Below are 25144 nucleotides of genomic sequence, written 5' to 3'. Positions count from 1 at the left end.
CAAAGAGTCCCATTTACAAATGAAGAAACTGAGGCTGGGGAGGTCCCGTAGTTTACCAAAATCCCCCCTCAAACACCAAATTGCTGAGACGAGATTTGACCAAGGAGGTGGATCTGTAGCCCATGACACCAGATGTGTGTCCCCTTCCTGCCCTGTCTCACCAGCTCCCCCCACCATCTGTTTTCCCTTGTCATTGGACTTTTGGCTACTGCAAGGCTGAGGCGGTGCCCCAAATCACCACTCTGCTCTAAGCTAGGGTCAGAGAGGGGGTCCTCCACACACTCCCAGTACTAACTCTTTCTTCCACATTGGTCTGTGGAAGTTCATAATCTTCCAGGCCCCTCTGGGCTGCCTGGGAATTTGGTAGAGACCTCCACAGATACATATAGTTCCTCAGGGCACAGAGCAGAGATGCTCTCTGAACAGCTCCCACCCCCCAGCCCCCAATGCCCACCCTCCAGCCCTTGGGCCACATAAGGCCTGTGAAATCATTTGGTTCATGACCAGACAGACACATATGCTTCTCAAGTGCTTCTTGTCAGCAGTCCACAGCCATCTGTCCATATGGATAATTGTGTATGGCTCAGGAACAATGTTATAAATATTCAAAATATCCCTTGGACCATAAGAGGGTGGATAGGGGACTTCCAGGAAGCTTGAAGGGTAAGTAGAGACATTCACAGAGCATTCCTGCATGTCACTCACTGCACTGGGCAGATAGGCCCTCATTGGCACCTGTGACCCCCTTAATGGCAGGTGAAGCCCTCCACAACACAGGAGGGAGGTTTTCTCCAGGCCACACAGACTGGCCAGAGGTTCCTCCTTCATAGTCAGCCCCCCTTTTCCATTCCTGAGTGCTTTCTTCTCCACAAAGGCTAAGGGAGAAGCTGGCCATGGGAGGCAGCCCAGGGAGTGGCCCTGGGACAAGTGTCCAGCCCCCTCCCCACCTGACAAGAGTACAGGGAAGACCAAACACAAAGGCCTGTGTTCAAGCTGGAGTGGCTGTATAAACACACATCTGTTTATGATTTGTAAAAACACAAACAAAAGGGCTATGGAACCAAGAGAGCAAATGAGATGGCAGAGTTGCATCACTTAAGAACCCTAGCTGTTTTCAAGGCCTTTGGAGAACATTTTGACCATGCAAATTTGTTTATTAAGCAAACCATACAAATTGGTTTGCAAACTATTAGTACTCTGCATGTTTCTGTTCCCAAGGAAATGATGGGGTGAGAGGCATAGGGGTCCTCAACTCAAACTGCCCAGCTACCCACTGTAAGGGAATATTAAGGAAATATTTCCAGTACCACATGTATGAATAAGGAAAGGAGCAGAGTGGCAATCTTAACAGACCAAGTTTATTAGACTCCAAACCTGAGAAGGGTGTCCAAGTCTTCTTGAGCCTGGCTGGCAAAGAAATGGTATAATTCTATTGCAACTAAGGTTTCTTTTATTAGGCAGAAAAGTGAAGTCAGGCCAGGCAGAGGTTAGAGGTAGAGGACACAAAATGGAAACAGAGGAAGGGGCCACATGGAGACAGTAAAATATAGGGTGTGGTTACAACAAAAGGGTCTTATGACCTGGGTATCTGATTATGTGACCTTGAACATTTCTGTCTGGTCAGGAATTCCTGGGCCAAGACTCAATAAGGAAACAGTAACTCAACATCTAAAAGAAGGGATGCAGTGGAAGGGTGGCATGTTCTCTCTCTTTTTTGTATGTGTGTGCCAGTGTTGGGACTTGAACTCAGTGCTCAGGCTTGGCTTTTGGTGCTCTATTACTTCAGTCATACCTCCACTTCTAGCTTTTGGTTGATTAATCAAAGACAAGAATCTCAGGGATCATTGACTTTCCTTCCCTGGGCTGGTTGGGAACCTTGATCCTCAAATCTCTGCCTCCTGAGTAAACTAGGATCTCAGGCATGAGCCACTAGTACCTGGCTTAACCTGCCTTTGGTTGTTGAAGTATCAACCTCAAGCCTTGGGATGGGAAGGATGGAATCGCCTCCTTCTTCCCCACAGGATGTCGACCCACCCAAGACTTCCATGCCTCCACTCATGGCTTCTTATGACCAGCTAACACCCTTCTGAGAGAACTGAGCCCAAATACTGGCATGTTTTTCCCCTGGCATGAAACACAAACACCCAGGTTCACTTCCATCTTACAACCCCAGGAAAAGCCAAGGAGAACCATGCAGGTGGAACACTGACCAGGGTTCCACAGAGCCCAAGGCAGTCAGCTCCACCAGGCTCCGCTTGCAGCAGCCTGACACCACTTCTAAGACTTCAGCTCTACACAGCTCTCTGCAGACAGCAAGGCTTTCAAAGGCTGACCACAGTCACACACACCCACCATGCAGACCAAAGTGGGCAAAGTAAATCAGTGCAGTAGGTCACAGCTTCTCTGTCTACAAATTACAAAATGCATAGACAATAAGAAAGACAAAGAGAGCCAGGCGTTAGTGGCTCAAGTAATCTTAGCTATTCAGGAAGCTGAGAGCTGAGGATCACTGTTCAAAGCCAGCCTGGGCAGGAATATCTATAAGACTCTTATCTCCAATTAGCCACAGGAAAAAAGAAAACTAGAAGTGGTGCTGTGGCTCAAAGTGGAAGAGTGCTAACCTTAAGCACAAAAGTTCAAGGACAGTGCCCAGGCTCTGAGTTTAAACCCCATGACAGACAAAAAAATAAAATGAAATGAAATGAAAGAAAGAAAGAAAAAGAAGGAAAGAAAGAAAGGAAGGAAGGAAAGAAGGAAGGGAAAGAAGGAAGGGAGAGAGAGAGAGAAAGAAAGAAAGAGCCAAGAGCCACTGGCTCATGCCTCCAATCCTAGCTACTTAGGAGGCTGAGATCTGAAGATCATGGTTCAGCACCAATTCAGGTAGAAAAGTCCATCATAAAGCCAGAGATGGAGGCATGGCTCAAGTGGTGAGTTATCAGCTATGAACAAGAATTCTCAGAGAGAGGAAGAGTCCCTAAGTGGCTAAGATTGTAAGTGTGCATCACTATACTTGGCCAATGCCTATTAAAAAACAAAAATAGTTTTAAAAAATAGTGGGCAGTTACCTAAGAGTTAATCCAAGCCAGGCGCTGGTGGCTCACGCCTGTAATCCTGGCGCTACTCAGGAGGAAAGAGACAGGAAAGACAGGAAAGTCTATGAGACTCTTGTCTCCAATTAACCATCAGAAAACTGGAAGTGGCACTGTGGTTCAAAGTGGTGGGGCACTAGCCTTAAGCAAAAGAGCTGAAAGATAGTGCTCAGGCCCTGAGTTCAAGACCCATGACCAACAACCAAAAATACAAGTTAATCCAGATGTCACACACACACACACACACACACACACATCCCACACCACACTATACCACACAGATGTTCCCTCTGTGAAAGTAATATTAGGATGATAATACAAGACTGCTCTTTCCTTATCAGACAAGCAAAAATTAAAGAGATGCTGAGGTGGGAAAGGACCTAGTTCTGGTGTTTAAGCTACTCAGAAGCTGGCCCTGGGCAGCTCAAAGAAGCCTGAGATCCCTTTCTGATAGGGCAGGAAGTGATCTTGCTACTCTGTCCTAAAGATCTCTTGTGGATGACATGGGAGGACCAAAGCATCCACTGAGGAAACAGGCAGGTATATAAACAGGAGGGAAGGTGTGAAGAGAAACTCCAAAGGCACCTACCAGGCACAGACCTCCACCCATGACTCACAGAGAAAAGTATCTCCCATGGAGGTACAGAGACCCTTGAAAGCACCCTGGGGTGTAACATCATTAGATCCGAACTTGAAGGGAAGCTTCGCAATATCATCATGTTTCCCCCAGGCCCTGTATCAAGTCACCTCAACTTTCACAAGTTTGCCATTTCTTAATATAGAAAGGATTCCACACCCAGAGCTGGTTCCAGCAGCAATTGTAACACAAGCAGTATCTCTACATGGAAAACAAGGAAGGAGGAACTTGTGCGTTGTATGTCATCATGTTAGGAGGCTGATGCAATAATGGCTGTAAAAGAAGTCAAATAGGATGCTAGACAGAGAAAGTACTAGAATAAATAACTGGGGGGGGGAGGATTGGGTGGGGTGGGGGAGGCTGGGAAGGGATGTGAAGGGTAAACAAAGGAGGAGGCTGCAATACTTGATAAGAAATGTATGCACTATCCTGCCCATGTAATTGTAACCCCTCTGTACAGTATGTTCACAAATAAAATAAATAGAATAAAATAAATTTTAAAAAAATAGAATAAATAACTCAATAATGTGGGGGGTAGAGAAACTGTGGGGTGAATATACTTATAAGACTCAATATACATCAGACACTTTGTATTAATCTACTGTTTTGTAGAATGGGAACTTCCTTGTACAACCACTTAAAAGATAATAAAAAAAAACCTAAAAATAAAAGACTCAATATACATAGTGAAAAATTGAACTAGGAAGCACAGTAAGACAAGGAAAAGGGTTAGATAGGGAGAGAGTGCCCATGGCTCACACCTAGCTACTCAGGAGGCTAAGATCTGGTTCAAAGCCAGCCCCAGCAGGAAAGTCTATGAGTCTCTTATCTCCAATTAGCCAGCTAAACACCAGTAGAGGTATGGCTTAAGATAGGTAGAGTGTTCCTTGAGAGGGATGGACTCAGAGCAGCACCTACGTCTTGAGTTCAGGCATTAGGACCAACACTAATAGTAGTAGTAGTACTAATAGTAGTAGTAGTAATACCATCATTATCATCACAGTAGGCCAAGGTCACTAATGGGGGGGGGAGAGAAACAGGTCAGTCTCAGGGGAGCCTGAGATACAATTCCTTGTATCTGAGGTAGATCTGAAGATATTTTAAAGCTAAGAATAAAGGAAACATATAGGATGAAGTGTTACCATCCTAAAGCCAATTAAGAAAAAAGTCAGCAAAAGATACAGACAATTCAAAAGAGAAAATGCAATGCACAATAAACGTAGAAATCAATTCATATCTTGCTACAGTATATGTTATACAAATTAAATGGTAATTTCTTTTCTAGTCATCAAACTGGCTAAACTTTGTTTTAAAGTGTGTGGCAGGTAGTACAGGCCCAGGCTGGGTGGGAACATGCTACAGTTACTATTTAAAACTGTCAAATAGGACTTCTTTTTTTAAGGGCACTGGAATTAAACTCTGGGCCTCCTGCTTGCTAGACAGGAGTTCTACCCCTAAGCAATCTCTAGCCCTTTTTTGCACTGGGTTATTTTTGATAGGGTCTCCTCTCCTGCCCTACGTATACGCAGACCATGATTTGACTATTTTGTTTTTCCCATTGTCTGTGGTATGACAGACATGAACCACCACTCCTAGCTTCTTCCATTGAGATAGTCTTCTGTACTTGTCTGCCTAGCCCTGGCTTGGAGTTACAACCTTCCCTATCTCAGCCTCCCACAAAGCTAGGATGACAAGTATGAACCACAGAGGTCTGCCACAAGTAGGCCATTTTTGAAAGGGGACAAATGGGAGGTGCATGTGGAGGGCAGGGGTGGGAATAAAACTTCAGACTGGGCATTGCCTTTTCCAGAGGTTTGAAATGCCATTCACAGGCTCTGGAGTCAACTCAGTACAGCCTCTTCAGTTGTGTGTGCGCTTGTGTGTGTGTGTGTGTGTGTACACGCACGCATGTGCACGCATGTGTGCACGCATTTATCCCACAGGGGAACAATTCTCTGGCTCTCATCCACAGGACTGGCAGCTTCTTGGTAGAGATGGTAGAGCACGCTGGGTAGAATTGTAGTCTATGAAGTTGGAAACCAGTGTCGTGATTTTTTTTCCCACAAGTGCCAGAGAAAGGCCCACCACCCCTTCACACACAATTCTTACAACCTGAGCCGGGTCCAATCTTCCAGTGTCCTGAAGGGGCTGGACAGACTGGGTCTTGAAGGAAAAGAGGAGGGTGAGGACCATCTTCTCTGAGAATTAGAAATGTCAGCCAGGTGCCCGTAGCTCACACCGGTAATTCTAGCTACTCAGGAGGCTGAGATTTGAGTATCATGGTTCAAAGCCATGCTGGGCAGGAAGGTCTATGAGACTTTTCTGTCCAATTAATCACCAAAAAAGTCAAGTAATGATACAGCACTAACCTGAGTGAAAAATCTAAAGGACAGAGTCCAGGCCATGAGTTCAAGCAATAAGACCAGCACATATACAAAAGGAATGCCAAGGGTAGGTGCATTCCACTGGCTATGTACTTACTCATACTCTGAAGCAGTGGAGGACCCTAACTTGGGTCAATTCTGAGCATCTACCTCCCACCAGACACATAAACAGTCAGACACAACTCACAGTTAAGCTGTATTTAATGCTAAAAAAAAAAAAAAGCTCTGTACAAAAAAAAATCACAAATGATTCCTCACAACACCCCTGTGAGGTAGGTAGGCAAGTATTATCTCCCATTTTGCAGATGGGGAAATTGAGGCAGAGAGGTGACATGATCGGCTAATGGTCCCAACACATATAATAGAGCCGACCATGAGAAGCAAAGAATCTATCCCAGTTCAGCCCTGTCTCCAACTCCTTAACTAGCTCTCGTCTGCAAAGAAACAAACACTTCTGCATACATGCAAAAAAAATACATATATATATAGACAAAAACTAAACCCTGAAAAGGTTATGAGCGGACATACAGTAGTTTATGCAAAAGACTTCAGCTAAGAGGATCAATATTTTCCAATACTGGGTAGATGTGAACAACTCCAACCTCTTCTCCCCTTTTTAAATAACGACATATTTCTCTTTCAGCAGAAGAGCATGAGCCCAAATGAGCTCACTGGCCCAAGGAGATGGCTGGATGGACAGGCTCCTCAGCTGCAGGCATCGCACTCTCTGGATCTCATCCCCACAGCCACTCCACTGTGTAGAGCTGACCCTGGACCCAGCTCATCAGGGTTTGTCCCAGCTGCTTCCCGCCAGGGAGGCAGCTGAGGAACAGCTTAGAATCCTAACAGCCCACTGATCTCCAGGGTCTCCCAGCAACCACTCTTGACCCTGGCATCCTCGGGCTCCCCCTGGCTGTGGGGACAGTAAGGTGCAGAGGGGCCATGGCTCCCGGTTTTTGGCTCCTGACACCTGCTGTTCAGACTTGGAACAGATCCAGCAGACCTCCCCCATGGTGCTGCTTCTGCTTCTGGAAGCTCTTGGCTCCAACTGAGGGACAATCTGATGTTTCCACCCCCTGCCACAGCGGGAGAGAGGAGAAGAAAGAGGGGGAAAGGAGGAGAGGCTAAGTCTTATCCAGCCCAGCTATACAGGTGGACCTCACAGTCTCCTAAGCTGGAGACAGGCAAGAGACAGAAGGAAACTGGGCAAAGCTGCCTTTAAAAGGAATAAATTCACCCAGAGCCATCCCTTCACCCCCCTCAGGTAGCTGGAGCCACCGGGGCAGTGCTTGGATGATAAAAAGGAGACAGGCAAGGGCAGAACAGCCAGAGGAAGAATGGGAAGGAACGTGGCAAGGTGGTCTGACTGCTAAGAGGAAAGAAGAGGCCAGAAGTGACCATTAGCTCTGGGGCAATTTGGGGAGTGAGCCCAATGCCCGCTAGTCTGCAAGGTACACACACACAGGCCTCTCTGGAAGACCATCATGTGGCTCTGGGGTTACAAGGAATGGCTGTGTGTCTTCTCTGCGTGTCCCATAAAAACCTCTTTCCAAGAAAAGAATCTCCAGGATGCTGAGAACCTTTTCCACTGATGAGAACCTCAAGCTCCAGACTGCCCCCTTAAGGATTAGGGGTAGCATAAGGAGCCCCTACAAGTAATCCTCAGCAGCAGAGAGCTCAGAGTCTCGGCTCTGCTCCTGCCAGCGGTAGCGCAGTCTGGAGAGGGGCTGGTCCTGGCTCTCCAGCTCGGGGAAGCCCAGCTGGTTGAGGATCTCATAGACTCCGGCCTTTGACGCCACCTGGGGATGGACAGAGAGTGGGAGGGCTTCAGGAGACAAAAGATACCATCAGGTTACCCCTGACTCCCTCCATCATTTCTTCAGAGGGATCCGAGGCCCATGGGGAAAAGTCTGGGGCCCAGGGCTGCTTCCCACTAGATTAGTACTGTCCTAAGTCTCTATGTCCATCTGTCTCCTTCTCTGGCCCATTTCCTTAGTCAACGGAAAAATCTACTCATAAGACTACATGGAGAGGGGTCTGCAAACAGACCATACTCTATAGCATGCCTAGGGTCCTCAGGAGGACAGGCCAGCTTGCACCATGTTGAATGGAGAGTAAGGAGGGGCCCTCACGTGTGAGTGCCACTCGGTTCTCAGCCCCAGGGAGGGCAGCTTTTCCCGGGACACTCACCCCACAGCCCTGAGGTTCAGCCACCCAGGCCCTGGCCTCAAACTCAACTTCCAACAGTCTGATCCCTTCTCTCCCCACCAACCTGGAACACTAGAAGAATGTTTTCCACTTAGAATAAAGGGATGACTTTGAGCTACTTCCAGTCCCAGAAATCTGTACCCCCGCCTTCCATGCATCATCCCAGAAGAGGCTGAGGCCCCACAGCTGGAACCATGCTCCTGCCCAGACCAGAAGCTCTTCTTCCTAATGTCTCCCTGACACACAACAGCGGGTTCAAGAGGGGAATCATATTTCCTCCCAGTACCTGGTCTCAACTGCCACTCTCTTCTCTTTTCTTTGGTTCAAGACAGGAACTTGAACTTGGTACCTAATGCTTTCGCTAACAGGCTAGTGCTCTACCAACGGAGCCAAACATCTCCAAGCCCTTCAAAGTGGTTATTTTTTTCCGACTTCCACTTTCACCAGAGCCCATCCAGGGACTCAAAAGGATTCTGAGAGTCCAGTAACCATGATTTATGCCTATAATCCTAGCTACTTAGGCGGATGAGATCTGAAGATCATGGTTCAAAACTAGCCTGGACTGTCCCGGCACTGAAACTCATGCCTGTAATCCTAGCTATTCAGAAGGCTGAGATCTGAGGATCATGGTTCAAAGCTAGCCCAGGCAGGAAAGTCTGTGAGACTTTTATCTCTAATAAACCACCAGAAAACTGGAAGTAGCACTGTGGCTCAAGTGGTAGAGCACTAGCCTTGAGCTGAAGAGCTGAGGGACAGCACCCCAGCACAGTATTCAAGCCCCACAACCAACAACAACAACAAAAAAAAAAAAAATGGGCTGGGAAGGTGGCTCAGTGGTAGAATGCTTGCCTTGCATGCCAGAGGCCCTGAGTTCGATTCCTCAGCACCACATAAACAAAAAGAAAAAAGCCGGAAGTGGCACTGTGGCTCAAGTGGTAGAGCGCTAGCCTTGAGCTGAAGAGCTGAGGGACAGCACCCAGGCCCAGAGTTCAGGCCCCACGACCGGACCCAAAAAAAACCCAAAAAAACTAGCATGGACTAGTTTTGAGTCCCTGAGAATCTCATCTCCAATTAACCACCAAAAAGCTGGAAGTGAAGATGTAGCTCCAGTGGTAAAGCACCAGGCTTAAGTGAAAGAGCCAAGCAAGAGCATAATGCCCTGAGTTCAAGTCTCAGTATTGGCACAAAAGAGGAAAAAGGATGCTGAACCCAGGCCTGCTCATGCAGGCTGGCCCCAACATTTCATTAATGTGACCCCCATCAAGTCTCCTGACTCAGGGCCCACTCACATGAACAAGGGCCCATCTCAAATGCTTGCCCACTTTGACATCCCAAGAACAGCTGCTAAAGTTCATCCTCATCAATCCAAACCTATTCCCTGCCTGGGCCCCAGACAGCTCAGAACCCTCTTATACCCTGGTCTCTACTCCATCCCCATCCTCCACCCACTCTGGCTGGGTCTCTACCCTCACAGGAGCTAATTCTAGGTCTGCGTCCAGATTAGAACCACCAGGACCTGCCAGGGAAGTCAGGAGGGCCAGCTTCCTGGCCACGGGTAATTACAAGTTTCCCTGAGGAGGATGGAGGACATTCTCCTGAGCTGCAGGTGTCCAAGCAAGAAGAATGGAGATCCAAGGGTAAGGATAATGGCTTAGGCCGGAACAAAGTGGGTCTTAGAGCCAACCAACTAGCTCTGATGATGACCTTAAGCAAGTTCCTGAATCTCTCTGTCACCTCTGAATGGGAGGGCAGCAGCCATGCGTTTCAGGCATGTCTGGCTATCGCCAGGACTAGCAGATGGCACTGAATGGATATCACTGAATCCCTACCACTCTCCCAGCCAACACCAACACTGTGATGCTATTCCAGGATGATCACCTTGACCAAGGTCACAGCTACAAGGAGGCAGGAGCAGGGACAACACAGCCTTGCCCTTCACCCACAGGATGCTGGCAGGGGTTGGGCACAACAATGCACAGGAATTGCCAGGAGGCCCCGAGCAGGCACCTAGGCAAGGCTGGCTGTGGAGATGCACAGAATAGGATCCCAGCTGACTGACTCTACACCTGACTTCCTTCTCCACTCATTTGCTCACTCAGCTGTCACTTTTGTGGCGGCCGCCTAAATGCAGACCCATGACTACATGAAACACAACCCTGCAGAGCAGCAAAGAACTCTTCCCCCTCCACAGAACAGCCCCATACCTGGGTCCAGGTAGGAGGACCCCAGCCACCTGTGAGCTCACTGCCCCTGTAGAAACCCCCCCCACCCTGCCTCGGGCCCAGCCTCCCTTCCCGCTCTCACCTCCCGCATCCAGGTGCTGAAGGGCCTCTGCCAGGTGTGGGCCTTCTCCAGGCGGAGGTAGGCGTTGAAGAGGATCAGGTAGACATAGCGCTCCAAGTACTGCAGGCTCCTCAGCTGCAGCCTCTGCGTCTCCTGTGCCTCTTTGGCAGCCTTCGCCTGAAGAGAGGGCAGGGCAGGGTCAGCGTGGGGGACTCACTGTCGCCAACACAAACACACATCCCCTGGCCTGAGTACCCAGCAGGGTGACTGAGATGACAGGATGAAGGGTCACAGGGAAGCCCCCTGGGCCACACCAGCTGCTGAGGGTCACAGCCACACTTCCTACTGAGATGACGCAGGCTGCCTGGCCTCCCTGAGCCTCTCCTTCCTCACTGTAGAACTGTGACTACAACCCTGTTCTGAGGGGTGACCAGATGAGGCAGGCTGCCAACAGGAAAGCCCTATAGAGCAGTGCCCAAGGCATGGCAAGGCACTCTAGGCAGCAGGACCCAATGGATGCCTAGCTCCAACCACCAGGAGGCATCCTTAGTGCCAACTCCTGCTGAGGGCACATCTACTCCTCTCCCTCCTACCCTTCTCCCCCAAGTCCCTACCTAACTTCCATGTTGCTCTAACTGCTAATGATCAGGGGTGTCAGGGATGTGCTTGCAGTCCAAAGATTGGGGCCAGATAACAGAGCAAAAAGAGTGACGTTGGCCAAAAAACAGGAGACCTCACAGTAGAATGGGGCGGGGAGCCCAGGTGCACAGGCAGAGGGACAGGATATCAATTTTTCTCTGGAAATGCCCATGATGGGGAGAAGTGACCGTAGGTAAGCTTCCCAGAGTGGAGGATTTCAGATGGGTCACAAGAACCACTTGCAAAGAAAGATGGAGCACCAGACTGGGGCGGCACAGAGATGAGGATGAGGCCCCGTGGAAGAGGCCAGGAACAGCTGGCCTGGCTGGAAGGAGGCCTCTGAGGGACAAGAAGGGACATGGAGCCAGTTTACAGAAGCCACCAGTGTTGCTAGGAAGTAAGTCCTGCAGCTTGGGGCTCAAGGCACCTTGCTATCTGTGACTAACTGCCAGGAGCCTAAAAGTGTAGGTGTCTGGCCCCACCTCAGACCTCTCTCACCTCAGTGAGAGCCAGGGGTGAGGCCTGGGCGGAATGGTTTCTAGAGGCTAGCGGCCAAGGTGGGCACCATGGCTTCGGCAGAGGGGAGCCCCAGATTTCAGTGTGGGAGGAGCCTGTGAGGGAAACAATGGAGGTTCAAGTCAGGAAGAAAGGGCCTTAAAAGGTGATCCTCTCAAGGGTCAGGGAGACAGGCTGGGGACAAGGTCCAGGGCATTCTTAGCCAGGCTGGCCTCTGTGTATGCCGCCACTGAGCCTGACTTCTCTCCTCTAAACCACCATGTGCTGTTCACAAAGCCCTCACCGCACCCCATGGAGAGGGCCTGGATGTGAGGCCTGCCTCACCTTGTACCTCTCCATCTGCACTCTCCCACACACCCACTGCAGCTCTCTCTGCTCCAGGAAAGGACATGGCACCAGATAGCCCTTGGGTGCCAGGAACATCAGTGGGAGCGCACAGTGAGCTTCAGCCTCCCCACAGCTGGGAAGCAGCTGGGCCAAAGCTGGCCATGAAGGCACACAGTGTTGGCCTACATGCTTCTCCCCCTCAGCTGCTGTGGGGGACTCTGGGATGGGCTCCACCCCAGACGTGACATGGCCCAGAGCCCTAAGTATTGGAGCTGGAGTGGAGCCTGTGCATGGTCTGGAGTTCCCAGAACCCACTTCTGCATCTAGAGAGACGCTCTGGTCATAGGAAAAAAATGGTAACTGGCAAAGCCAGGGGCCCTGGAAAGGGGCGGGAGATGGGCTGTGGGCTGCCCAGAAGAGATCTGGGGACCAGGGCCAATGCTCTGACCACCCCCACACCTCCCAGTGAAGGATAAGATGACATCTGGAACCCATGAGAAGCTATACTGACCCCAGGTCTGGACATGGAGTCACACCCAGGCCCTGCCCTCTGAGAAGCTCACAGGACTACCAAGTAGGTGTGTTTTGGAAAAAGGGCAGCAGCAGGGAGGAAGGGAGAGGTGATAGCAAGTATTCCCAGTGGGGAGAAGGTATCAAGAATGTGATATGTCCCCAGGGAACCCCCACCCAGGGCAGACATGGGGGAGGGCAGCGGGAGGTGAAGGGGGAGGGCAGGCTCCAGATAGGGGTGTGGGAGCCAAGTCAAGAGGGCCATGGGGACAAGGGCCAGAGTTGGATCTGAGGTTGGGGGAAGGCCCTATGGCTGTTTACAAGAGGATGAGTGCAGCAAGCAGTGAGCAGGAAGCCTATTGCTTTAAGGATCAACTAAGCAGGTACTAAAAGGAATCTATATCTTGGAAATTAGGGGAGAAAAACGATTTTACCTAAATGCAAACTGTAGTCAGTATAAGGTGTCCCTGCCTAGCTGCCAGGCCCAGGGTGACTAGTTGGGGACACACAGAAGGGCAAGCGACCTCAACCCCCTAGGCTGCGGTCCTTTTCCACTTTCTATCAGAGCCTGGAGTCTATTTAAAACATTTTCTTAGAAGGAGAGGAATTCCACTGACCAGCCTGTGCGCGTGAGTGTGTGTGTACGTATGCACGCACGCGCCAGTCCTGAGGCTTAAACTCAGAGCCTAGCACTATCCCTGAGTTTTCATGCTCAAGGCTGCTACTCTACCACTTGAACCAAAGCTCCCTTTCCAGCTTTTTTGTAGTTAACTGGAGAGAAGAATCTCACAAGACTTTCCTGCCTGGGGTGGCTTCAAATTGTAATACTCAGATCTGTTTCCTGAGTAGCTAGGATTAAAGGCTTGAGCCACTGACACCCAGCAAGGACAGTCATTTTAACCATCTCTTACTTGAAGAGCTCAGAAGAAATATCCTGTGGGTAATAAGACCTTGGCTGTCACCTGGCCACGGCCACATCGGCACCGTCTACCCCATAGGGATAGAGGCCTGCTTATCCTGAGAGGCAGCAGCAAGGATTAGGCCTGAGGATGTAGGGGAAGGGGTGGAGCGATCCTTTCTGAGTGTCGCTGGTAGGCAAGGGTAGAATTATCTCTAAATTCAGACCACTGGGTAAAGATGACATTCGACCTCACCAGAGGTTGCAGGCACATATCCTGCCCTCGATCGCAGGACTGTGATTTGAGACAATGACCCATCTGCCTCTGAAGGCCCCAGGTTTCTTAAAACCATCCAAAGCTAGCTCTACCTCGGGAGGAGGCAGCCAGCCCAGTCACCTCTTATACATAAAAATAGTGCCACTGTTTTTAAATGGCCTGGCAGGCCAGGCTGTCATTAGCTGTGGTGGAGCTGGACCAGGCTTCCTCATCCATTGGGACTGGGCCTCAAAATAGAAAGGGGAGGGGGGGGCAGGAGAGGAGGCTGGGTCCCTTATACCTCTGTCTGCCTGGCACAGGTGCAGGCCTGGCATTACCAGTATGACTCTGGAAGTTCTGTTGGTTTCCTGGGCCACCATGAAGAAGGCCACAGAGGTGGGGCTGGGAGCCTCCTCAGGCTGCCTGTACCATAGGAGCCAGTGCATGTCCAGGGCCTACTGCACACCATGGCCACGCTGAGTGTGTCACATCTGATCTGATGCACACATCCTATTCTCTCCAAACAGTCCTGTGAGTGAAGTGGTCCTGCAGCCCCCAACCTCATACTCCTGGGCCTTGTCTGCTCTTAGACTAAAATGTTGGTGAAACATCCCATCTTAAAGCATGTTTAACTGCTTTAGTCTGTCTTCCCAAATGCCAGGCCCAGATTATCGCCAGGCCCTGATGGCCTACATCAAGACTTGGTCTGCAGCAGGTGCTCTGTGACCAACGACTCACTGCCCAGCTCATCTCCCACTGCTTCTAGTTACCATCTCTAGATGGCTGGGAACCCCATGTGGACCCTGAAGCTGTTCCTGCACCAAGTGCTGCCCAGCATACTCTCCTGGTCAGGCACCTGGACCTCACCCAATGTGCCCACAGCCCTCCCCACACCTGTGACGAGTGTGCCATGACATCGGCCACTCCATCCCTCTGGCTACTCCAAGCTTCTCCCCCTTTTCAACTCCACATCCACTCTATCAGAGAAGCCCATGGGCTCCGCTTCAAAACAGGGCCAGGCACGGGCGGCTCCTGCCTGTAATCCTAGCTACATAGAAGGCTAAGATCTGAAGATCCTGGTTCAAAGCTAGCCCGGGCAGGAAAGTCCGTGAGACTCTTATCTCCAATTAACCACCAGAAAATTGGAAGTGGTGCTGTGGCTCAAGTGGTAGAGCACTAGCCTTGAGTTGGAGAGCTGAGGGACAGTGCCCAGGCCCAGCGTTCAAGCCCCACAACCAACCAAAAACAACAACAACAGAAAAGGAAAACCACTTCCAGAAGTTGCCTACCCCCCTCCCACCAACCCTCAACTCAGCAACAGCCAGAGAACCTCCCTGGCACCACCTCTGCCACTCCTGTCAGTCTTCCTGCACTTTAAGCCTGTGCTTCTGAGCCCACACCGGCTCCTGTAACACTCAGATCAGAGGCTGAAGTCTGAGTAGACAGTCTTCCAGTCCTCCAGCTTCTGACCGGCTCCCCTTCTCCCCACCTCACTTTCTGGCTCTGTTCCTCAAACACACAATGGCCCTCCCACAGAGGTCCCTGGGTTTCCAGAGGTATCATATCTCATTCTGCACAAAGGGACTAACCCCACACCCAGGCCTCTCCTGCCTCACACCCAACCAACCTTGTTCATCAGCACCCCTAGGCTGGATGCTGGGATTCCACACTACCAAGGTAGAGCCCACCCCAGACCCTACCCATCACCCCAAGCCTGCCACGCCCCATGTCACTCCCCCTTCCCTGTACCCTTCAAGGCAGGCAGCCCAGGGTAACAATCCAGGTTGCAGACAGGAAAGCGGAGGCCGCTGGCAGTAGCAGAGCTACAGTCCAGGTTGCCTATCCCTAGAGAGAGCTCCCTGTCCTGCAAGACCAGCCCAGTGGGCAAAGAGTCAGAGGGACAGTGCACAGGACCGGCTTCCTGTTTATTTAAGTGACAATGTACACTACTTCCCATCCGGCCAGTCATCTTCTCTCTAGAGACTAGAGCCCTGTTTGTGCCCAGCAGGGCCCCAGGAGCCAAGCTGGCAGAGTTGGGGCTTTGCAGGTGAAACAGGCCACACTCCAGATAGTGAGAGGCCAGTTTCACCAGATAGGGAGAGTTCCGGGAGCCAGGGAATGCTGGTGTGGGGGCTGAAGGCGTCCTGGAACCACCAAAAATTCCAAGCCCATGGCATCCACTTAAGAGACCAACTGTGTGCAAGAGCACACACATGCACACTCATGACATTCACACAGGGGAGAGCATGCACACGCCCACACGTACATAACAACATGCACTCCCACACTCACAGATATATGTGTGCCCATGATATTCACACTCATGGAAGTGCACACACACACATGCACATACACTCCAATCTGGCGGCCGTACCAACACCCCAGCTCAGTTCTGGGCTGGCGTTCAGAGCGTACGTAGGGCATCAGTGCTTCCTTCCTGTTCGTCTTAGGTGACAGCTCACAGCATTCCAGGGCTGCTCTACATGCTTGGGGCCAGCCCTGGAGACACTACCCACAGGAATGAGGCCTCTCAGGAACTGCCACACCCCAGTCCTAAGAAAGGCCAAGAAGGAACCACCCAGGGCTCAGGGCCAGAGCTATGTTGCTTTCTCTTTTTCTTAAATGGCCTCTGAACCTGGCCTTACTGGCCTCCCAGCAGCTCCTGTTCGCAGGGCCAACTCCACACCAGCCCCAGCAGGCACACAGTAGGCAACCCATGGCTTCCTCAACAGACCTTCTCTTTCTGTGACCACAAATTGCCCCTTGGGTCCTGGCTGCCACTATGGAGGGAGAGAAGCATAAGCTGAAATGTTTGAAAACAGGGTTTGGTCCCACTTCCAGCCAGGAACAAAACCATTTCTTCCCTAGTAAAATGCATCTAATACGACCTGTCCTGGGCCTCTGCAGGCCAGAAGAGATCATTTAAGTTCTTAGAAAACTCCAAAGGAGCCGGGAGTGATTATGCACACCTGTAATCCCAGCTACTTAGGAGAAAACCAGAGGATCTCAGTTCTAGGCCAGCCCTAGCAAAGTGAGTGGGAGCCTCTGTCTGAAAAACAAAAATTAAAATAAAAAGGGCTGTGGGGTGTGGCTTAGAAGCCCTGGGTTCAATCCCTACTACCACCAAACTGAAAAAGAGGGGAGAAGGAGAAAAATTAAGAAAACAGCACTACTCAAGCTAAAACATCCATTGTGTCAACCAACCCCAGTTTACTGCCTCACAGGGCTACCTTCACTTCAGCTTTGCCTCAGACTCTTTCTGGAAGGAAGACAGGAGACCCACAGGCCATTGTAGAGAACACTGAGAATGAACATCACCAGCCAAAGCCAAGGAAATGTGGTGTTGGCATTAATGATCCTCGCGGGGCTTCCTCCAAGAACTCTTACCTTGGATTCCGTCACAAATATTTTCCCTTTCCAAGCCCAAGAGGAAACAACTAATCCACCAGATGGTGTCATGCTGTGGGCTGGCAGTCCTCTTGGACTCTCCTCAGCCTGTGCCTGGCCTTCTGGTGTCCATCCCTACTTCATGAAATGGCTCAGTTCAAAAGGGTTTTCATTCTCTTTGCTATTTCAGGCAGTTCTTCTGTCTGGTCCCACACATACACAGAGGTGATCAGGCCTTCAGCCAGGCCTGGATGGTAGAAGAGGCACTGCATGGAGTGCAGGTAGCTCAAACAGGCAGAGGTCAGCAGCCAAGGCTTTCATGGCAGGCTCCATCCATCCCGGGGGAAGGATGGGAAGGCTTAGTGCTCCCACCTGCAGGCTGTCTCCATGATGGCCTCTAGAACATGCTCTACCCTGTGGCCTTGCTCCTGCTTTGTCTAGAAATACCTCTGGGCCAGGACCATGGCCTCCAGTTCTTATGTTCTCCATAGCCATGCTTTCTTTCAGTGAGCTGGGAAAGGAGAACTGTCTCCTGAGGAGGCAGTGAGGCCTGGAGGACATGGTCTGGGAGACAGGGTCCGGGTCTGGCCTTCCTCCTGCCACCCTTCAGCTGTGTGTTCTTGGACAAGCCCAGGCCCTCCTCCCTCCCTCAGACATGAAACTACAGCTGAAGCTAAAGCTGGCCTGACATCATGCAGGAGTGAGGCTTGAGCCAGGCTAAGGCTGTGAAAGTATGCATTGGTCTAGTGTAGACACTTCACACACTGGTTCTGGGCTCAAGAATGTCAGGATGTGGGAGCCTGACCCCCTGGCCCCAGTGCTGGTCTCCCAGACGCCCACATCCTCCTCCCCACCACACACCCCAGGCACATGGCCCTCTTTATAGACTCCAACCCCAACTAGGTCTAGAGAAATGTGCAGCCTCAATGAATCCAACAGCTTTCCCTTGGTTTTTGGACAAGCACCTCCCAAACCAAGTCATTCTCAGAAATCAAAGGAAACCAAAGGAAGAAAGCAACTGTCTTGTGGCCCCCCCAGCACTTCAGAAGGCCTCTCAGTCTGGAATTAGGTATGAGTAATGCAGAAGGCGTGAGGCATCAACAGATGACCGCTCTGAAAATTCCAAATGAAATATGGAATTCAGGCAATGTGCACTATAAATGCCAGTCACCAAAACAGTTGTCAGGCCTCACCAGGCCTGAGAGCAGCACACTGCACCACCTCACCTGTGCCTACTCCAGCCAAAAACTCAACAGGAACCTGAGCGATCCTCATGCAGGGGGTGGCTGGCAAGATGGGGGTAAGAAGAGGGGAAAGGGGGGGAGGAAGATGAGGGGAGAGGAAGGAAAGGGAAAGGAGGAAAGGGGAGGGGAAGGGAGGATAGGGGAGGGAAGGGGAAGAAAAGGGAGGGGAGGGGAGGGGAAGGGAAGGAAAGGAATGGGAGGGAAGGGGAGGGGAGGGACTTCACTGAGCTAAGCTTGCTGGGGCCACCTGGTGGCTATACTGGGCAATGACTACATGAGGCCTCTGGTCCTTAAAAGGCCTTGAGATGAAGCACATAGATTCCCACCTTCCCACTGCAGAGGTTAGCACCATGCCAGCCTTGGGAATGGGGCAGATGGACTGGTAAGAAAGGGTGAGAGTCCTCACTGGGTCAGCTTCTTCCCTCCCTAGTAAACAGTCCACCTCAGGAAGTAGCCCCAAGCAACCACCTCTAAACAGACTCAACCACACCACCTTCCAGCCTTACTGCTATCCCATCCAGCCTCATCTCTGATGACTTCTGAGAAAACTGTGTAGCCGAGCAAACCAACTCTACTGCCTCTAACAGAGCAAACCAACTCCACTGCCTCTAAACATACTTTTCTCCTTTCCGCCTCCTGACCTTTGCCTATGTGATCCCCCCCACTTGGGCCTGCAGGAACTCTCACTCTAGGGGATCTGTTAGAGGCCCGCTCCGTGGGCTTCTCCCTCTCCCTGCCACACAGGCTTCCCAGTACTCACCATGGGTATCCAGGCTGCAAAGCTCAGAGGCAGGGAGGGCCTACCTGCTTTGGAGTTAGAGTCTAGAGGAAGGATTCACAGAGCCTAGCCAGAGTGGGCTGATGCCATACTGAGAGGTAGGGTTCCTCCTCCCCTCTTAACTACTCACCTCCACCTTCAGGGACAACTGGAAAGCTCAGTTCTCACTCTCCACTGCTCTCCGAGCCTCCGCTCAGTGCTGCTACTTGGTGACAGCAGAGGAAACTGCAGAGAGTGGAACTCAAAAGGAGCCTCAGAGTATACTCTAACCCATCCTTCCTTCTGAGAAGCTCCTGCCCTAGCTCCAAACATGGCAGCCTCTAAGTCTTTAAGCTCCTCTCCCAGATGACCTCTGATTTTGGACACAGCTTGACCCCAGATGTTCCGTTTGCCTCCAACCAAGGAACTTACCCCTTGCCTCAGCCACAGCCTGACCCATGAGCAGACCCAGACCAATGTGTACCTGGCTGCAGACTAAACAGGGGACTGACTGGGCTCTTGGCCAGCTTACAGGGACTGTAGGCTCAGCTATTCCTGAGACCCTAACCAACAGAAAAGAACACAAAGTTGGCACACATTGTTTCTCTTGGCCCTATGGATGCTGTCCCCCACCCCCATTCCAGTTCTCCTTCTATTCTGGAAGCCAACAGAATTCACAGATCCAGAGAAAGGCAGGAGAGGCATACAGAGGTGCTCCACACCAAAACCCACCCTGGGCCACGCACCAGTAGCTCAGACCTATAATCCTAGCTGCTCAGGAGGCTGAGATCTAAGAATCAAGGTTCAAAGCCAGTCAGGGCAGGAAAGTATCAAACTCTTACCTCCAATGAAAAGCAGGAAGTGGAGCTCAAATGATAGAAGGCCAGCCTTGAGCAAAAACAGCTCAGGGACAATGCCTGGGCCCTGACACACATGAAAAAAGACCACGGGTCCTGTGACTGGCAGAAGAGAGCCAACTATGACAGCAGGGAGGGCCAGGGAGCTGAACCTCCAGATTCTCTATATAAACTCTGAACTGTTATGGAAAAAAAGATCTTCCTTTAATAACTTTGAGTTATTCGAAAATGGTTTTTAATAGAATAGACCAAGATAAGTGCATGTAGGGCCAGAGCCTGTTGCTGGGCAGCATCAGAGTTAAATACTGAACTGTGCCCCTGCCATCCAGGGCTTAGCTCCTCAGCTGACTCCTGCCCAGGTACAACTAGAGGGTTGTCTCCTGGTCCCACAGGAGTCTCAGGGGTTCATCCTCACTGGCCAGGACCTCACATGGTCTCAGGCCCACTGCAGGGATCAAATTCTCTTGTTCCTCCCACCCTCCTAAATACACCCCACATGTACAAAACCAAGTGCATGGGTTGGGGTTTTTCCATTTCCAGGATCTCATCCACTTGTGAAGGTGGCAACATTACTAAGTGCTGAGGAAGGGCCTGCAGAACCTGTCACACAAGCCACTACCTGGGCCACACACATGGAAGTGCCATGGGCCGGCTGGGTGGGCTCACCTGGCGGTAGGTACAGATGATAATCTCCCGCAGGTGGTAGTGCATGGGCGTCATGGTCTCACTGACGGTGTCCAGTGCTGCGTCCACTTCCTTCTTCACATGGTGCCCATCAGGCAGCAGCTGGACCACCTTCATCACCACCTGGGGCAAGAGGAGCAATGAGCAGATGGATGGACAGGCTCTCCCCCGACATACAGTGTCATTATCCACAGAGACTTACCTTGCCTTCTTCTTAGGCAGGGGGGAGGGCAAGCAAACAGTGCCACATCCCCAAGCTACCATTTTTCTTTCACAAATAAAACTTACACTTGACCTAGCAACACTGCTTTTAGTGTACACCCCACATACACACACCAAATATCTAAAAAGCAGGGACTCAGTAAGGCAAGGTGACACACACTTGTAAACTGGAGGCTTAGGCAAAAGGATCATGAGTTTGAGGCCAGCCTGAGACACACAGTGAGACTAAGGCTCAGAAAAAAAAGAAGTTTCAGGAAGGCAAGGACTCAAATAGGTATTTTCTACCCATGTATACAGAGGCATCACTGACAAAGCTTCCAACAGAGAAAGCTTTCTGGATAAAATGTGGTGTGTATATGCAATGGAATATGACTTAGGCTCACAGAGGAATGGAGTGTGGACATGCTATAATACACATGAAACTGAAGATAGTGCACTAGATGAAATAAGTCAGCCACAAAAGGCTGTGGATTCCAGTTCTAGGAGCTACTCAGTGGCCAAACCCATAGACAGAGAGTAGACAGGCGACTGCTCGGGACTGAGGAAGGAGGAGAATGGAGTTTCTGCTTCATGGCTACAGAGTTTCTGATTTGCAAGGAGCTAGAATTAGACTATGGTGATAATTACACAACATATGTATACTTAATGCCATGGAACTATACACTTAAGAGCAGCCACAAAAGTTCATTTTCTGTTGAGTACATATTTAAGTAAGAAAAGAAAAGGAAGCTAGGTGCTGGTAACTCACACCTGTAATCCTAGCTACTTGAGAGGCTTAGATCTGAGGATGGCAGTTCTAAGCCAGCCTGGGCAAGAAAAGCCTACAAAATTCCTATCTCCAATTAACCAGTAAAAAGCTAGAAGTGGAGGTATGGCTCAGGTATAAGGAGCCATTTTTCCATTCTAGCTCTGAATGGAAAAAGCTAAGCAAGTGCACAAGGCTTTGAGTTCAAGCTCCAGTACTGGCATAGACACATTAAAAAAAAAAAAAAGATGAAAAGAATCAGAATCAGCCAGAAGAAGGAAGAAAGAAGTCCAGGGAGAAGAACAAACATGTGCAAAAAGCCCAGAGATGCACCAGCCTGGTGGGTCCAAGCTGCTGTGTATGTCAGGACAGCGGGGCACATGGAGCAGGTGCCAGGTGTAGGGCAGCGGACCATGATGTCCACCACCAGGCAGCCACATGCCTGTATCTAGAAGGTGCCAATTCCCCGCTGAGTGTATGAGATGACATATGACAAGCAGGAAGTCCATGATGCATGGTGACTGAAACTGAAATGTCAGTGACTGTCCATCCAGCAGTCTGTCTCGGGCAGGGAAACGGACAGGACAGTCTGGGCTAGGACCCCATGCAAAGATGCCAACCACAGCTGGGTTACAGATGCCCGGGGGGGGGGGACAGACATCATTTACCCAGACATGTGGCATGGCCAGGAAGTAAAAGGCCCCAGGAAGCCCCTTCTCCTAAAGCCATCTGCCATCTGCCCCAGAGCCAAGCTGCCCTGGGCCCTGGCTGGCTCATCTGAGAAGTGGGAAGACCCCTCCCTAAGCTGCCGGCAGGACTCTTCATGCAGTTCCTCAGTTTCCCCCTGGGAGTACACTCACCTGAAACTCGCCCTTGGTGAACTTGGCATCGGGCACGCTCACAAGCTCCTCCTCACCCACCTCGGGACAGCCCTGAGGGAGGAAAGCTGTTGAGGAGGGATTCCCTCCCCGTCCAGACACATATGCCACAGCTCAGCACCCCCTGCAGATTGGCCTAATGCCCACCCCTGCTGGGCAGACCCTGTCCTCACAGGAGGCCACACATACCTGGATATGCCAGAAGGCCAGCACAGCCACCACCATGGCAGTTGTGGTCCGGCCCTGGCCACTGAGGCAGCTGAACACAAAGCCAGTCCCCGGGTCTTTGGCGAGAGCAGCCCTCAAGGCCTCCAGCAGCCGGTCAAAGTCCTGGAGGAGGAGGCCATGGTTTGAGATGCAGGGTACTGTCTAGCTGCCCTGGCTCCGGGTGTGGACCTTTCCAAACAGCCACCCCAACAGCTGAACCTCTGTCAAAAACTGCTAGGCTAGCAGCCTTACTTACACACACACACACACACACACACACACACACACACACACACACACACACACACACACACACACACACACACGGTACACAGGAGATCACATGCATGTGAATCCTGATGCACTGTTGTAACTATACCAGGACCTGGGATGAACATGTGAACACACAGCATACACACAAGCCATAAGGTGTCCATCCTCTATGTTGCAGGACACATACATGTGTTTGCTATATCCCTGATGACTTGAGCTGCAGCCAGCCCACCAAGTCCTGAGCTCAAATGACCATCACAGAGCACGGCCACAAGGAGGCAGCACACCACAAACCGCAACTGACCTGGTCCAACAGAGAGCCAGGTGGGACAGGCTGAGCAGGGAACACCACTAGCACACAGCTATCCCCAAACTACATGCTGGCACACACAGCATTCTGATGTGTCAGGACAACTGCAAACACACATCTGCCACAGGAAGATTGCTTCAATAACCCACCAGAGCCTCCTCACAACCCTGAACACCACAGCTCTGTGAAGATCATTCTACACCCATGATCCCCAAGACAAGACAGACATCACAGACACAAGAACCCAGCCCACTCTCCACAGGGCTACCACCCTCCAACACACATGTACACTCTGTAACATGCAGTGTATACACCCATGGCACATGATAAACATGTGTTCACATTTTGTCCATATCTCTCCCATACATGCACCTGTCACACACACCTACAATACATAAAACACATTCCTCATATGTATCCCTTCAACACATACACACACACAAATCTGTGTATACATACCTAACACAATATGGACACAAAGCCTCTTAGCACACAATTGACATACCTACAACAAATAACAAACCCCTGTGTGCACACACACTCACACATAGGGTCAGGAAGGGCACGTCTGAAAACTGTGTGAGACAATCCCCCAACAACACAGCAGAGCAGGCTATCATTCTCCTCCCTGAGCCCAGCCCAGAGGGAAAGTGGGGGGGGGGGGAATCCAGTCCCTCCAGAGACTTTGGCCCCTCACCTCCTCTCGGGGGGCACAGAAGTCTGGCACAGGAATGCGGTGGTAAGTGAGGCCAGGACAGACACCGCGGTGCTGACTGAAGACCTCCTGTGTGGTGAGGCACGTCTGGATCCTGGGTGCTGCTGAGCCCTTCAGGACAGGGTCAGGCTGGCTCATGTGGGCCTTTAGCTGGGTCTCCAGGATCTGGGAAAGGGCAGGGGAGAGGACAGAAGCCACTGAGGTAGCCTCCAGGCCAACCCTGAGAGATCAAAGCCTACTGGGGCCATGATCTGTCCAGGGGATAGGCAACCTCTCCCCCCACCCCTCCCCAGGCTCAGGTCAGAAACTCCCAAGGAAGGTGAGGAGAGCAATGGAGTATGAGTCCTGAATCAGCTCCTCCTTGAGACCACCCATCAGGACCTCAGCTTCTCCCACAGCAGGCCTGTGGGACCCTCTGAACCCTCCACCACAACCCAAGGCAGGGGCATGCACAGGGCAGGAGGCCTCACCTCTAACTGGTCAGGGGTCATGGAGGACCCGGGCTGCTGCAGGCTGTGGGTGTGACCATCACATTCCAGCACAACCTCCTCCCTCAGGTTGATCCATACCACCTGCTGCAGCTTCCTCTTGGCATCCATCAGATAGGTCAGGATGCTGCCCAGTGCCTGAGGAATAGAGGGGTCATCAGAAACAAGGCCAATTGTCTCCCTGTCCCACACTGGGAATCCAGCCCAGGAGCAGGCACCTTGGCACTGGGCTGGGCCATGCCATAAATGGGCATTCGGGGAACACGACGGAAGTTGGCTACGTTCATCTCTCTGAGGGTGCTGAGCGCATCTGGGGAGACGAGATCGTCCGCCTTCTGTGGGGAGAGCAGGGAGCTTGAGACCCACAACAACCAACAGCCACACAGGGTTCAGACCTGTCCAAGGTGGGGAGTGGGAGGAAGCAAGGGAGGGAGGAAGCAGCCCTCTACAGTGTGCGGGGGCCCTGCTGCACACTGGGCATCCTAGAGAAGACACAAAGGGTGACCGCCCCACTCCAGAGGAGGCTTGAGGTTCAGAGATGAAAAGCTGGAGACCAAGACTCCCTTGACTCTCTACTCAAGTTCTGGGTTTGGAAGCTACAAGTGCTTCCTTGGGAACCTCCCCAGTCAT

The 25144-nt window shown here is 51.2% G+C and overlaps 1 protein-coding gene across 2 annotated transcripts in view; it reads right to left on the bottom strand.

The window, feature by feature from the left end:
- Positions 1 to 6300: 6300 nt before the first annotated feature.
- Positions 6301 to 25144, bottom strand: part of Pald1 (phosphatase domain containing, paladin 1) — a 59773-nt gene continuing 40929 nt past the window's right edge. For both annotated transcript variants that reach the window (XM_013017213.1, XM_013017212.1), the window contains exons 13-20: positions 24733 to 24849; positions 24497 to 24652; positions 24009 to 24191; positions 22711 to 22851; positions 22504 to 22575; positions 20659 to 20799; positions 10623 to 10778; positions 6301 to 7909 (exon numbers count right to left, since the gene is read on the bottom strand). In XM_013017213.1, the coding sequence (XP_012872667.1) occupies positions 7760 to 7909; positions 10623 to 10778; positions 20659 to 20799; positions 22504 to 22575; positions 22711 to 22851; positions 24009 to 24191; positions 24497 to 24652; positions 24733 to 24849 (1116 nt within the window). In that variant the 3' untranslated portion in view covers positions 6301 to 7759. The remainder of the gene's footprint in view (positions 7910 to 10622; positions 10779 to 20658; positions 20800 to 22503; positions 22576 to 22710; positions 22852 to 24008; positions 24192 to 24496; positions 24653 to 24732; positions 24850 to 25144) is intronic.

Source organism: Dipodomys ordii, unplaced genomic scaffold (assembly GCF_000151885.1).
Source record: "Dipodomys ordii isolate 6190 unplaced genomic scaffold, Dord_2.0 Scaffold34, whole genome shotgun sequence".
Lineage (NCBI taxonomy): Eukaryota > Metazoa > Chordata > Mammalia > Rodentia > Heteromyidae > Dipodomys > Dipodomys ordii.
This window is presented reverse-complemented; position numbering and strand designations above follow the sequence as displayed.